Source organism: Poecilia latipinna, unplaced genomic scaffold (assembly GCF_001443285.1).
Source record: "Poecilia latipinna isolate Pla-1442-1.1 unplaced genomic scaffold, P_latipinna-1.0 Scaffold1113, whole genome shotgun sequence".
Classification (NCBI taxonomy): Eukaryota; Metazoa; Chordata; class Actinopteri; order Cyprinodontiformes; family Poeciliidae; genus Poecilia; species Poecilia latipinna.
In genome coordinates, this window is record NW_015113729.1 from 26,180 (window position 1) to 42,083 (window position 15,904).

The following is a 15,904-nucleotide window of genomic DNA, read 5'->3' on the forward strand; positions in this document are numbered from 1 at the left end:
TATATATATATATATATTACAGACAACCCACTTATGGTATATTTAGACCTTTAAAAAGGCATCCAAATGTAAACACGAACCAGTTTTGCATCCAGACAAAAGCAAAAATGATATCAAAGATGCAGATTTAAATGTTATTCCCTGATACTTACAGCCTGAGATCCACGTATCGATTCCCCACACCTTATAAAACCTTCCAGGTTATCCGGAGTTCAAAAGAGAAGGAAGTACGGTATCTTCTGAAAGTATTTTTCAAATGTTGCTTTGTAAACATCTCAAAATTTTCTTAATTGGGATTTTTACATGATTGGGTAAAGGATGCTTACAGATTTTATAGGAATAAAAAATACATATTTGTGTTTAGACTCCCTGAGTATCTTATCATTAATCATGAGAAATTTCTTATTATTAATTTTAATTTACTTCAATTAATGATGTTTTAACCCCCCCAAAACGACAGCATTGCAGGGATTATTTTGACTATTTTCTCCACTAGTTGTTCCATCAATTAGGATTACACAAAGGGTTTTTTACTGACCAGGAGAGCTTTGAATGTAACTGAAATATAAATGCATGGCACACTCACTTTTCAGATTTCTATTTGCAAAAAAGAAAGATTGTGTATAATTTTCATTCTGCCTAACCATGGTGCACTACTCTGTTAGTCTGTCACATAACATTAAGTAAAATAAATTGAAGTTTGTGTTTTAAAGTGACAAAATGTGAAATTGCAGAAGTTGCCATCAGGCTGTGAAGAACATGATTTAATTGACAACTAATTTAAATGTAAGGAAATACTTTTCATTGGCTGCAACTCTATTTCTCTTTCAGCAACCAATGCTGAAAGAGAAATCGGAGGAGAAAACAGCTAATACTGCTGTCTGTATTTTGATAAGCGTTTCCTTCAGAAAGCAGGAAGTCTGTGATTAAAGTGATTATTTTGCATTTGTTGTTTAAGATGGATTGACTTGTTTTCTTCAGATTGGGAGCTGTTCCTTATTGCTCACCGAGCTCTCTGTGTTTTCTCATGAAGCCCAAAGGTAAAGTTGGAACAAAAGGAAAGAAGCAGATCTATGAGGAGAACGAGGCAACGCTCAAGTTCTACACCAGAGTCATCCTGGGAGCCAACGTGAGACACACACACACACATTCATCTTGGTCTTTCTGCAAAAAATATCCTATTAATTGATGTAATTTTTAAACTTGGCATTGTTTTGCAATTGTGAAAAAGAACAGGTAGATTATTAGTGTCACAATCAAAGTTCAGGTCGATTTAAGACTCCTTTCATGCTCTTTCTTACAAGCCAAAACATAAGTTAGGCAAAAAAATAAATAACTCAATAAAATCAGTTTTGGGAAGGTGAAGGTATGAAAAACTAGCTGATGTTGAGAAGTTTGAAGAAGCGAGATGGTTAAAGCTCCTTTAGTTCTCTGTTGGTGTTCTTTTTTTTTTGCGCCAGGAAATATTTCCGAATGAGGAGAAAAGGGTAGAAACTAGAAAGCTTCTCTCCGCCCGCTGAGCGGCAGTGCACAGCAACAGGTAGGGTAGAAGCAGTTCAATGTTAGTGTGTCCTCCTTGCAGCCAGAGAAGACTCCAATCACATTCTGGCATCTTATTAAAAAAACAGCTGAAGCCATAAGATTGCTATGAAAAAATATTGGTGGTATCCCCTGGTGCTGTTATCCGAGTGTCTAAATTAGATAAATGGGTCCAAAACCCTCTGTTTGGGAGACCTTCAGGTTCAATATGATATGTAAGGTTTTACCAGATCACAAAAATACTAAAAAGAAATTAAAGAGAAAAAAAAAATGTTTTAATTTTGATCAATTAAGCTGATTCCTCTTAAGTGTTGCAGAGTTTTCTATAAGTTTTTTTTCCCCCATTCAGTATATAAAACACCTGTTGCACTAATCTAAACAATAGAAGATAATTTTCAGTTCATCACGTGACTAAGTTTCTTACTTTTGAATACCTTTAAGTGGAAAAGTTGGTTTTGAAGCAAAAATGTTCCATAATTATTTTAGGACACTGATTGGTCACAAATGAAGTTCCTCGCATTTGATTGGACGAATCATGGCGACAATCAGACATTCTGCCCTATCAGAGGTCTTTAATAGAAAACTATCACTCACTGCTTAACGAGAACAAAAAACATTGCTCCGTTTTTGGCAAGTTTCCCCACAACTAATCAGATTTCTCCTGCAGGCAATATATGCTGCTGTGAATTTTTTAGTTTTCTACAGTTCCTCCACCTTTTGGACCTGGGTGAGTCAATTCAAGCTTCTCCTAAACTGTCAGAGCACATCTTGTCGTTTTTCTTGGGCCTGAACTTGTCACATACACACGCACACACGCTTCCCGAAGCTGCTGCTGCTGTTCGCGCTCGCCGTGTACGTTGGGAGCTACCGCTCCATGTCGGCCATGGCCAAGCCCGCGTTTGCTGACGACGGGAGTCTGCTGGATGGAGGAATAGACCTAAACATGGAGCAGGGAATGGCAGAGTCAGTTTTTATTTAATGTAGTAGATAAATTACAGTGTTAGTGTTTGCGAGATGATAATTTCTGCTGTTTTCTTTTTTTGGTTTTAGGCACCTAAAAGATGTAATCTTGCTCACTGCCATCGTTCAAGTGCTTAGCACCCTCTCTGCTTATTTCTGGTACCTTTGGCTGCTGGTGAGAACATTTTCCAGAAGGTGTCAAGAAAATTCTTACCATTTCTGATGCTTTCTTCCCTGATAACATCTTTGTGTGTGTGTGTGTGTGTTTCAGGCCCCAGCTCGGGCTCTTCACCTGCTTTGGGTGAACTTTTTGGGCCCCTGGTTTATGGCGGAAAACCCCTCGGCGCCGGAGGAGGTGAATGAGAAAAAGCAGAGGAGGCAAGAGCGCAGACAGGTGAAGCGGTTCTGATGCTGCGGAGCGGACTGAGCAGTATTTTTATACACAACACAATCTAATATACAGAAAGCGGGGAACTCATAAGTTATGCAGGAAGAAATTTTTTTGTTATTACGTTAAATCCAGTTGAAATCTGATACAGTGGAATCTTGTTTTCCGTGTTTGTTTTCTTTCCGCTTTCTCCTGTAATCAAATTTTCTCCCTAAATTATGAAATGAAATGTTCCCTATTTAGATGATGCCTCCGTCCAAATCGCATTCGTCTTCATGACAAGATTTACGAGTTTAGCTCTTGCAGAATGCACCCCCCCTGCTGATCTTTTTTTTTTTTTTTTGTTCCACACCACTGTCCAAAACAAACTTTTGTAATGTCATGTCTTTAATTTTAATTTTAGTTTTCCTTGTTTTTAAGTCCTCTGTAACAATCTATGTATTGTTGTCACAAAATCAAACTTGAAAGCCTTAATAAGAGGATGGGAACAACTTTGCAATAAAAATTCTCCGTGTGCGTTTGTGAGTTTTTTAATGACAGAAGAGCTGCAAAACGCAATGATGAATTAAAACTGCAGTGACTTTTTTTCTAAAATGGTTAAAAACATTTTTAGTTAAAGAGTTCTCCAACATGAGTTTAGATATTTCATACACTATTCATGAATAAACACAACAAAAGTGTTTTCATTCCGGTGTGTAATATATTGTTCGGTACATATAAAGGATACCTTTTCTTTTAGATAAACTAAAGGAACTATGATTCTTGTATTTCCTATTTCATATTAATTTGTTGCTTAGAAACCAAATCTACAAAACTTTTTGGTGACCAGTACATCCAGTTCTTTGAAGAGGCTATGGTCAAACTTTCTGAGGCAGGAGCAACACGCCCAACCAGCCACCTCAGTGTGGGTCAATAAAATAGACTTTCCCTCTATTGTATGATAATCTCCTCTTTGAAGAGTTCAAATATAATAACAAAAGGTAAAGCAAAAGTGCACCTTTTTTTAATTCTAGGTTTTTTCTGAAGCTCCTTACGTTCTTTAAATGCAGCCAGAAAAGTGCACAAATAATTTCCACTGTCATGTTCTTTGTTAAACAAAAATGAAGTACAAACAGAAGAAAATAACTGCTTTTACCGCATGACCAGATGCAGTCAGTTTTCGGCATCCCTGTGGAGGAGATTTTGCTCCACTTTTCTTCACAGTGAGTCACTGAGCTTCGTTTTTGCGAAGTTCCCTGAATGTCTCACTGCAGGATTTCAGTCTGCGTTACGTTTAAACGGCGAATCTTTGCGCCGTCCTGTTGCAGATTAGCTGCTGCGTTTGTTGTCATGTTAATGGACAGACGGCGTAACATTTGACCCTGTAGAACATGAAGGTATTCAGTGGAGTTCATGTCTGACTCAGTCACCACTGACCATGAAATATACTCTGATGGCTAATTCACAACATTTGATTTGAAATGGGACCACACCTCATACGCACTGCTTCTCTGTGTGACGTCATGGAGAAATAAAAACAAACCAGCCACGATGTCGGAGAGAGGACTGTGGAGCTCCTTCGGTCGGGTTTTATCCTGGATTACAATTTCCATATGTCTATTGTGTGAACTGTGATGATCAACATCGAAGCAAAGCAGTAAGATCATGCGAAGATGTTGGTTGTACCAACAGGGGCTGAAAAACCATTCAGAGAGGAAGAAGCAGTTACTCCAAAGGAAGCCAGATTCCACTTTTGATAGTGGGGACAAATGTGGTCATTTCTGGAGACAAATCCTGTGGTGTGACGAAAGGCTGGCAGCGGCATGTCGTGGGGTTATTTTGCTAAAGGAAGGGTTGGTGCATGAAGAAAATCCTGAGATACTGAAGCAACATATCAAGATATCAGCTGGGAACAGGAAGCTTAGCCACAGTCGGGTCTTCAAAACTGACAATCACCCAAAACATACTGCCAAGTTGGATGTTACGTTACTAAAAGACAACAAAATTAATGTTTCAGATCTCAGTCTGATGGAAAAAATAAATAAATAAATAAACCCTTCAGGCAGAGCTGAAAGTGAACCCACAAACCTGACCCAGTTGCACCAGTTCTTTCAGGGAAAATGGGCCAAAATTCCAGGAAATGAACACAAGAAGAAGAAATCATGCAGCTTACAAAGCGATTCTGTACAACCACTAATGAATGGTATGTAAACTTATGAATCTGAAGGAAGTTAAACATTCTGTTTAAAAAAATTCTGTCATTATTTAGACATTTAGGAGGTAATGTCGGCAATGTAACCCAACCCGAGCAGGAAGGACTTTGTCTGGTTTAACGTTGGAAAGCCAGAAAACAAAAACAAAAAAAGGGTTATGTTTGTACAGTTTGCGCAGATATCTGGTTTCAGTTGTAGCTATTAATAAACATCAATTATGATTCATAAATTTGGTTTTGTTGAAGTGCGAGGCCCGGGGAAATGGTTTCAGATTGCCTGAGACTCTCCTCTGATTGTTCTCAGCTGCGTCTCCATGGCTCTGTTGGGTCGGAGAGATTTTTGGTTTTCAGTGCAGCGTGACGCGATTTGATTTATTCCCCCCAAAAAAAAAAAAAAAAAAAATCTTCTGCTGATTGTTCGTCAATAGTCGAATCAGCAATAATCTCCCACTTGCCATTAAGCTTGAAGTGCCGCGGCCTCCTGAATGAGCAGACAAGCTTTAGTGGGTTTTCCATGCGGCGTGCAGACAAATGCTGTCAGAAATGATTATTAATTGGAGCGTCACATTTAATGGCAGTAGCTGCAACACTTCAAAACACTCATAAGTCAATGCTCAGCGGCTCTTGAAACTGCTCGCCCATTTAGGATTAGTCGCTGGGACTGACAGATAAATGCGCAGATGACAGCCTAATCCCTAAATACTGAAGATATGTCAAACCTCTCAGTGCGGCTTCCGTTTTCGCCCAGTGACTTTAGCCTTATCCTCGAGGCAAAATGCTGCCTAGTAGGTTCCTCCGAGTTGCTCTGTGTATCCACTGTTGACAAAGTGAATTGAGTGATTAAGCCGCAGCTCCAAAGAGAGCCAGTGGGCCGGTAAAGCTCCGGTCTACTCCCAATAAAACTGCAAATTTGCTCAACAAGCTAAAACCTGCTGTGTTTTTTAGCGCCGAGTCTCTGGCACGGTGCGAGGACAAAACGAAAACCTTTGCTTTTATCCAGTGCAGAAATCTAAGCAGATCCCCTTTCTGCTAACTCTATACATTTACGCCCATATTCCCCGAAGAGCTCCCAAAATGCCTTCTCCTTGTTTTCCTGCATCGTTTCCCTCCTTCGTCCCAGCCTTGCGGTCCTATACTGTCTCTATTATAGGGTTATAAACAAAGTAACCAAAATTAGAGCAGCTCTGCATCCAGTTGTCAGGGCCAATCCCAGATGTGGGCTTTGAGATGGACCATGCTGCAGTGTAATTTAGACCTGAGGCCACTGACTTGCATGTAACCCGTCTTCCCCCCTCCTGCACACGTTCCCAAACACACAAAACCCCCGCATATGCTCTCCGTGTTCGGGAAAAGCATGTGCAGCAATGTTGCTGTTTATGTCAACTGTGCTCCGAAGTATTTCTTACAATAATGCGCTTCACGGAGGAATCTCTGTGTTGCTTCCAGCTTAAGAGTGCGAGGGCGAGGTCTTTGTTTACAGTGGCGATAAAACCCAGTTCATCCCGACAACATGAAATGAGGGAGTCGGAGTTGCATTCCTTTTTCCCTGCTTAGTGTGCGAAGCTTGGGGAGAAAACAAACCCCAACGACAGAGCTTTAGGTTTGGCTTTAAAAGTGAAAACGAATGCTGGCACGTTGAGAATCATCTGGGCTGAGATTAAAAGAAGACACTTAGGACAATTGAAATAGATCTCTTTGTCTGGGTCCAACAAAAGGCAAATATTCCCTTTGCGGATCCCCTTGGACTTTGCTGAGTCAGACAAAACAGGAAATTGGAGGGCATTTGGGCGACAGTCGAGCCTTTGACCTTTGAACCCCCAACACTCCCAGTCTTTGAAGTCCAGAGGGAGAATCATAAGCAATTACATGCAACGCCGAGAGCGTCCCCTTGAATGTTTGGCCCGCGCTGCGTAAACAGAACCGGAGCGTCTCGGAGAGTGTTTGGCAGAGCCGTGGGTGTCGTCCTTCTAAGGTCCATCATCTGGACTCTGTTTTTTGGGCCTTGTTTTGTCTAAACCGACCCACACACTGCGCGCCGTTTGGGTCGCAGCGAAGTGGCGCTCGTGCACAAACCGGTTTCTTCGATTCAAAGAAACCCCTTTAAAAGACCAAAACCCGGCAGATGGTGATCCACTTCTCCTCACTATTTCTAGAATTGCCATCATCCGGCTCAAAGATGACACCGGCCGGCCAGCGTTCACAGCTCCGGCCGGAGCCTTAAAAGGAAGCTGTCAAGAATTCCTGCAGCATTTGACTCCTGAGTGTGGGTGGGTGAGTGTGTGCGTGTGTGTGTGCCTGCTTGTTTAACTCTTGTTTAGAGGACATGCATCTGTTTGCAGCCACTCTGTGGCAGCCTGAGGAAAAACAACAAGAAAACAGAACGAGCCTCTTAAGTTTTAAGGTGAACACTTTGTTTAGAGAGAGGCAGGTCACTTTTATGGCCACAGTTATGTCTGGAGGGAATTTACTGAAGTCAGCGTAATGTCCTGTGAAGTGATGGAGACATTTTAAACTTAAGTCGTGGTGGCAAATGCTCCACCCTCTTAGGGATTAGGGGATTGTCACCTCTGCTAAACGTCTCACTTCGTCCCACTGCCAGGCTGTCACCTGCTGCTGCTTGTCACCACCGCAAAACTGAACGCAGATCAATAAAACCACAAAACGACGCATCTGAAGTCTCAACATGCATGCCACAGTTAAATATAGATGAATTCAATGAATCAAATCACACCTCAACACCAGGCGCCGCCTTTAGCCTTTCGAAAACATAAATTCATCTGTAAATATGGAACTGCGGCGTGCATAATGATGAATTTAAAGTTGGCGTGTAAACACCTTGTTGAAAACGATCTATTCCCGTTTAACTGCTGCTGGTTAAAATGTCTGCTACTGTCCGAGCGAGGCGAATATGAGGTGAAGCAATCCCAAAAGGCCGTAAAGGTGAAAATCAAGTTTAGTGCATCTTTTATGTTTCATGGTGAGCTAAAAATGAATAGATTACACCCTTTGATGAAGTTCGCCAAGTTTGTTATTAACCAGTTTGGTTTCTTTGAGTCATTTTTCATGGAGGTAAAAGCAGCTTAAAATGAACTACAGTTAGCAGAGTCGGGGTTAACTTCAACACACACATTGTCCAAAAACAAAAAAATAACTATCGTCCTCCGGCCACTTCTTGTTGTCTCCTTCGTAGTTTTTACCAGTAGTAGCATCCGGCCGTTGATCACATGACTCGGGTGATGCGAAAAAAGTGTTACAATTGCAATTTTCTATTTCAATACAGATGGAAAACATCTCATTCGTCTAGCAAAACTTTTTTTCAAAGTTAGCATGTTTCCGTTAAGCAAATGTATTTTTGTGAGTTCAGTTTGTGAAATTTTATGTTAGATGGAAACACAACTAATGAATTCAAAGTCTGCAGCATATAGTAAGTGTTTACATAAATATTGATCCGATTTAAAGTGACTGACCAAATTAAAACAGAGATCCAGCTAAATGATGTAAAGCAGAGATCTCCTGAGTGCAAGATGATTAGATGTGTCTGGAAGGTCCCTGTTTCATCAACATTCCTGCCACAGTTACAACATGAGGGCAAAGAAAAACAAAACACTCCCAGCATCTAACAAGAAAAGGACTACAGAAAAGTATCAGTCAGGAGTAGGGAACAAAATGGTTCTCAACTCACAGGACATCACAGAAATTTTAGCTAAATTCACCATTAAGAAATGGAGCCAGCCTACACAAAACGCTAAACATTGTGATTGCCACGCGTACAACCACTTGAAGAGACGACATACAGCAGCTGTTGCCATGGTTCTTCATCAGATATCTGCATGGGAAAGTGACACACTGCTGCAAAAAGCTCACCTGACGGGTCAATAATGCAACTTTTTTTGTCCGTCAGACAACACGTTTGAAAAACACTGAGCACTGCTCGTCGCCACAAACGGCACCAAAAAAATAAGATGGTGGCATCCTCATGGTAATGAGGATTTTTCAAAGCATCAAGCCCTGGAAGGACTGAAGGATGGGGGCCTTTTATCTGCCAGTGCAGGAACTATCCAGTGACTTTCAGATTCATCCCTGCTTCAACATATTTGAATTAAAAAGCTGGGCTCCTTCAGATTGACGTTGAATTTAGGAATTGCTTTCTGCAAGGCAACAGCCTACCAGAGAGCTAGAACTTTATTTGACTCATATTAGTGATCTTTGTATCCCTTCATCCATCTTCTGCCGTTCTCTTCTCACTTTTTAAATCATCCACTGATTTGATGCAAAATACAACTTATTCTTGATCGGGAAATGATTTAGTTTCAAAAGCCACACAGCAATCCTCCCTCCGATCATTTGCTTTTCTTTTTTTTTTTTTTTTTACTTTTTAGCTGTTTGATGTTTCATTGGGCAAAAAAATAAATAAAAGTGAGTCAGTAGATGACTGCAGGCTTCAGTGCGAGTGGCGCCAGAGCCTGCATGACTCCCGCTGAACCAGGATCAGTGACGGACAGTCTCCATCGCAGCGGGTTCCCTTCCTCTTCCTTTGTTTTCGACCCGCTTCCTTCCACGTTTTCTTCAGTTCTGTTCCCCCCCCATTGAAGTCTAAACAAACTACAATGCTGTGAAAGTAAACAAATGGACAAATATCATGTCACACAACGTTGGCACTCACCCAACTGGGACCCAGTTTATGAGGACCCTAAAAGGTGCATGATTCTGATACATTCCCAGGAAGGGAAAACATGACACGGGGATATGGTGTACGAACGTGAAACGTGACTGTGATGCAGTTAAATAGGTGTGTGTGCGTGTGTGTGTGTGTATGTTTCTTTCATTGAGTTGGCAAAACTAGGGTCTGTGCTCCATCAGAGAGATGATAACTTTATATAACTGTGATTGTTATAAAACATCGTTATTAGATGTTGTATTTTCTGAAATGTTGGCTTTGTCTGTGTTTCCAAGCTGCTTTTTTGCGTTTTTCCGTGCTGTTTGTTTTCATTCACAACACACCCAAATATGGGCAATAGACAAACAAGAGAAGATAGCAGGAAGTGGCATGCAACACAGCTCATCAGGAGGCCCCATCTGCACACAGCCAAGCAAACATGTTTTCCAGCAGCGTCTCCAACGATCGACTTGATAAGGGAGGCTGTAGTCGAGCTTCACAGTGTCCATTAAGTCTAACAGGATATACAATCAAGAGGAATCTACCAAATAATCTCCACTGGATGAGTTCAGTAGAGAAATCTGATCCTTCCGATGATAATAATTTCCTGATGGAACATGAGCAAGTCATTTTAATGCTCTGTGTGAAAACAAAACAATAAGTCTGCATCACATGCCGTCGCATGCGACAGACTTTATCACGAGAATCCCAAATGTTTTCAGTCAGAATCAAATGCCGCGTTGACTCAGCATCAAGCAGTCAGCTGCGTGTCAATGAGTCCTCGAACGCGTCTTTATGCAACAAGTTTCCAAATTTGTGAACCCGTGATCGCGCTTTTCCACCATTCGAGCCCTTCCATCCCCACCCACCTCATGCTACTACAGCACATGTATAATGGAAGTGTAGATTAATGGTTAATTTCCAGGAAACTTGTGTGTTCTGTCGCAAAGTGCTTTCCATTAATTAGGGACTCTGTTTCTCAGAACAGAGTGCAGCGAGGAGACGAGTGATTAATGACCCAACTAGTGCAGTCAGCAGCCCGTTCAGACCCAGTGGCGAGCGCAAGAGTCAAAGCGGCAAAGACAGAGCAAGAAAAATAAATAATGTGGGCACCGGCAAAAAAAAAAAAAAGGTATGGGATTTCAGTGAAAGGTTAGACGGGTTCAGTTTCAAAGCCAAGAGAGGTTTGATGTGTCTCCTCCGGTGCCAGAGTCCAGCGGACGTTGATGTCTGTGTTTAGAGCAGAGAAATGTTATCGAGGAAACTTCAGGTCCTTGACTTTCACTTTATCAAGGTGAGAAGTTTATTCAGTTGAAGGTAAATGGCCTCCTGATGAGAGAAGATCAGCACTCTTACATCTACTTTGTTAGTGTATGGAAAGGTCATACAACAACCTATCTCCGAGTAGATACTAGTTTACATTAGCATAAAATTTCAACATAATTTTTCCTCCTGAGTAGCAAGATGTCTTATTTTTATTTTATTTTGTTTCATTTTTTTTTGCCACTGTTTTGCTGTTTTATTGAAGAAACTATGAAAATGTGACAATTTCGCTGCAGTGTCATTTCTGCTATTGGGACAAATGGCAACATCAATAAATTAGCAATAAAAGGTTGCACTGTTAGGTGCAGAAATTCCCAATTTGGTGCCATTTTGTGTCTTTTCCACATCCGTCCTAATTAAGCCAATGTTTCCGGATGTATTTGAACTCACCACTGAACATTAAATTTAACTTCCAACCTGGTCGTACCTGCAAATTTTACTTTACAAATTTTGCAGCCAACTGAAGTCACACAACAAAGACACAAATTTTCATCGATCAGACATGCATGCATATAGGTCAATTTATTAGGTACACCTAAGTACAGAGTCTGACCCTGTACTTACAAAGTCAGACTCCTTTTCGTCATCAGAACTGCACTAATTCATCTCAGTCATTTACATAATTTCAAGGACTCATTTAATAATGCTGCTTGTTTTGTTTGTAGCCGGGAATTGCAGAAAGACATACAGTTGCAGGTGAGTATTATGGCCCAATTTCCACTTTCCTTCCCAAACAAAGACTACGACCTCATCCTTTAGTTGACAAACACAGATTGGGGTTTACACTTGAATCAATGCCAGTCCTGCACATGAAGATTTCCATCAGAAATATCCGTCCACATATTGCCAACTTCATAGTAAAGCAGTTAAACCAACAAAATTGAACTACCTACCTCAAATTAGACCGATTTAATTTTACCGGTTAGACATATTAACTGTTGGAGAAACATCACAAATCCTAGAAGTTGCATCAGGGAACAATTAGAGACTAAATGAACGTTAAAACTGTAATTTCTGTATGAATGGAGGTACTTTGACCTGCAACATAATTGGTGCAAGTCATATCTCTGGCTGTCCTGCCATCTTGAGTGTCTGCAGGGAGAGTCGGACAGTCGTGTTCTATTCTCCTCCTGCAGCAGAATATGAAACAAATCAACATCACAAAGCCGTAACACTCTGTGGTGACCCTGAGCCACTGCAGGGATCTCTGCAGGTTCAGGTCACCTGAACCTGGGCTTCAGTCCTGCAGTGGGCCAGTCCATGGTCTGGTATAGTGCATAAATTTCCGTTTAGTGTACAGGAAAATATGGAATAGTTGCACAAAGGTTCAATAAAGTTAATAGAAACAAACAATGATGCTGAGATTCCTGTTCACACGTTCTCCACCAACAGTCAAGGGACGGCGGACGCGAATTAGCTTTTGCTATAAACTGGTACAGCGCATCAAACGGTGACATTTATGTTTGAGTTGTACATTGTACCTTTTTAAATGTAGTTTATTAAGACTCACTTGACAAAGCAACGTTTTACTGTTCTTATCTGACAAAAGTCAGTCGGTATAGTCTTCTGCTGCTGTAGCCCATCGGCCTCCGGTATTCCCATGTTGTGCATTCTGAGACACTATGCTGCATATCTTGGTTGCAATGAGTGTTTATTTAAAATGCGGTTACCCTTCTAACATTTTAAATGCCTCCAACATTCAGTAATATGCTATTTCCCTCTTTTCCCTATTTTGTATCATTCTCAGTAAACGATAAAAATGTTTGTAAATCCCAGCAGGTCAGCAGCTTCTGAAATACTCGGACCAGCACATCTGTCACAAACAACTATGTTCAAAGTCACCTAAATCTTCTGATGCTCTCTGTGAATCTAAAAAGTGTGTTCATCACTTTTAGATGCCTAAAATACCCTGAATTGCTGCCACAGGCCGATTTGCTATATGCATTAACTAGCAAATTAGCAGGTATAATAAAGTAGGCAGTCTTTATATGTTAGTTTTCTATATTCCAGTGGTTTCTGCAGGCCTGTGCTTTTTATTTAAATGCTGGCTAGTCCCTTTTAGCTGGGAAGAGGCAGAAAGAGAGATAAATGAGGTAGCTGGGTAATGTCAGTGACTGTTGGCAGTGATTGTGTGCAGGGATTCCTACAGACATCAGATTAAGAGGGCAGCCTGGCCTGACTCCAAAGGTCTGGTCCGACATTATCTCCAGCACCCCGGACTGTTTTCATAACGGGGCCTCCCAGTCTCTCCAGTGCTGCTCTGTAAGTGGCTGGGAGTGGGCAGCTGGAGTTTGTGCGGGCCCGAATGTTTATGTATGCATGCATGCGTGTGTGAGAGCAGAATAAACTGCCGCCTTGGCGGGGCAGCACGCTGTCTGCCATATCTCTGGTGCAGCAGAGCCATTAGGGAGCGATGAAGCCGATGACATGTAGTTCCTGTGACGGGCCGCCGTGGACCCAGACTCCTCTGCTGCTGCCGCTGCTGCTGCCGTCGCCGGTTCTGACGCTGCTGTGGGAGCCCACAGGTCTGCCGCTGGACAGACACAGAGACGCAGGGACGGAGGTTTATTTTGGGAGGTGGTTTGGTGCCGGACACCCTGTCTACTCTCCCACCAACCTTTAACACCACCGCCGCCGACACACCTCTTCCCACGCTCTTAACAATCACACACACCGACAAAAGTAACCAACAGGCTTTTATTTGGCTAATGCAGTCAAAGTAATGGCCACTGATGGTCTGGGTCAGATTATTTTAAAGACTCCCATTTTTGTGTCCTCATCGTCAACAACTGAGAGCCCACTCACATGTCGCCACGGCACCGTCTGCCGTTCAAAAACATCTAAGATCCTGTTAAAGATGTGTAAAAAAACAAAAAAAAAGTCTTAATATGATGTGACCTAAAGGCTTTTTCCCTTCTTAGCAAAGGCCTTATCTGCATTACCACTACAAACTTAATCATGGGCAGTTCATAAACTTTTACTGAGACTTTGACTTTGATCAGATGAAACTAACATTGAGTTTTACAGGAGCAAAACACCAGAGGGGTTCAGTATAAAACAAAGGATGAATGTGTGGGGAACTATGCCTCTCTCACTGGTAAGTGTGGTGGGAAATATGTGCTGCTGTGGGAATTGCTTCTTTTTCCAAACACCCAAAGCTTACACGAATGCATGAACGTCCAAAAAATGCCATAAGATTTAAAATAACAAAAGGCTGCTGGCCTTTACCAGATGCTTTCAGCAGATTATTAATCCAAAGCATATTTCCGTCAACAAGTGTAATAATCAGTCTTTTTCAATCCCCGTCCAGGATTCGTACTCAGGACTGTGTTCCTGCAAAGTAGCTGTGCTCAACTTTTATGGTGTTTCTCACATCTCATTTATTTTGTTCTATTTTTCTTTTTTACGATATCAATATATAACTCTTCCTCACAAAGAGCAGCGTTCATTACAACCACTTTTATGATGTTTCTAATTTACGACACCTTTAAAGGGCACAGACAAATCCAGTACGCAGTCGTCGTTGCCAATGCTGTTATGTTTAATTGCACCACAGTGTAAATGGTCATACTTCATATCAGGAAAGTGTGAGAAAACAGAGCTTTATGTAAAATTATTCATATCATCCTCATTCAGCAGAAAACTTCACTGGCATCATTACTGACTTTTAGCATGTTTTCTATTGATATTTTTGGAAATTAGCTTCACAAATTATCTAACAGATTTAAATCAGGAATCTGACTGCGTCACTCCAAGATGTTAAATGTTGCTCCCAGTCTGAATAAGCATGTTTGTAAAACTAAAATATTACTTTTAAACCTGAATACTTCTGCACTAACTCTACGCTTGTGCCCGAAATAACAAAAGTTAGAAAGCTCTTCCTCCCCCGTATGGACATATGGATGGTAATCTATATTATGTAAGGATTAACTCTCACAAATACCGAATTCCTTGGTGTATTAATACATTTCGAGACCTATAAATGAAATTTCTGGTGTCCGCTCTGACCTCAGCGTGATCTCTGTAGACACTGAAACATGCAGAAAGCTCGTCCCACACGCTTCTCCTTTGCCTCTCTGCATCTCAGCATCCGATTAAGTTACACGGGGGAGCACATTTTGAACAGGTGCCCAGTGAAGCCGCGCTCTCCAACACACCCTCTCCCATTGTAACTTGACCCTGCCTCCCACAGCCCTGGAACCTCACATAGTCGCAGATCGTGCACAGCACGTATGCATGACATGGAGTAAAGGCTTTTGACACGAGGTCTAGATGGTCTCCCTGTCCACACATGCTGACCCCCAACCTTCTCCGCCGGTTGGAGGCTGGCGGAGGAGATCTGTGGGAGCAGTCATGTTGGCACAGAAACACGCCGTGAACTTGCTGGTTGAAATCCTATAACCCCCGGTTTAAATCCAGGTTGCTTATCCTTACCATTAGCAGCAATCTGAGGTCGAGAGTCCGACACAGGAACTTCTCAACATGTGCAGAAGGACCTCCTAGTTTGTGACACCAGACGACTCACTTTAGCAGATTCCTTGTGTGACGGCATCGAATAAGTGCTGATGATGTCACATTTTAAAATTAATGCATTATTGAGCACATAAAAAAGAGATTCTGGATGAACTTGCCCTTTAAAACCTTCAATACAACATTTTATTTGTTGTGTTTTATAAAAAAAGCTTTCATCTTGTTTTTTTTTATCTATTTATTCTTTCACTTCTTTTTTTTAATTTGCACAGCAGTTGGAAGCCGGTCACAGCAAGAAGGTCTTTGGGGTCTTTCAGCATGGAGTTTTTTTGATGTTTTCCCATATGGGTTTTCTCCAGTTTTTATATATATATAT

The 15,904-nt window shown here is 41.4% G+C and overlaps 1 protein-coding gene across 1 annotated transcript; it reads left to right on the forward strand.

The window, feature by feature from the left end:
• Window positions 1–619: 619 nt before the first annotated feature.
• tmem208 (transmembrane protein 208) lies at window positions 620–3,404 on the forward strand. The gene is made up of 5 exons (XM_015052491.1): window positions 620–1,129; window positions 2,207–2,266; window positions 2,366–2,502; window positions 2,590–2,674; window positions 2,771–3,404. The coding sequence occupies exons 1-5, from the start codon at window positions 1,028–1,030 to the stop codon at window positions 2,906–2,908; spliced, it is 522 nt and encodes a 173-aa protein (XP_014907977.1). The 5' UTR covers window positions 620–1,027; the 3' UTR covers window positions 2,909–3,404.
• The last annotated feature ends 12,500 nt before the right edge of the window (window positions 3,405–15,904 follow it).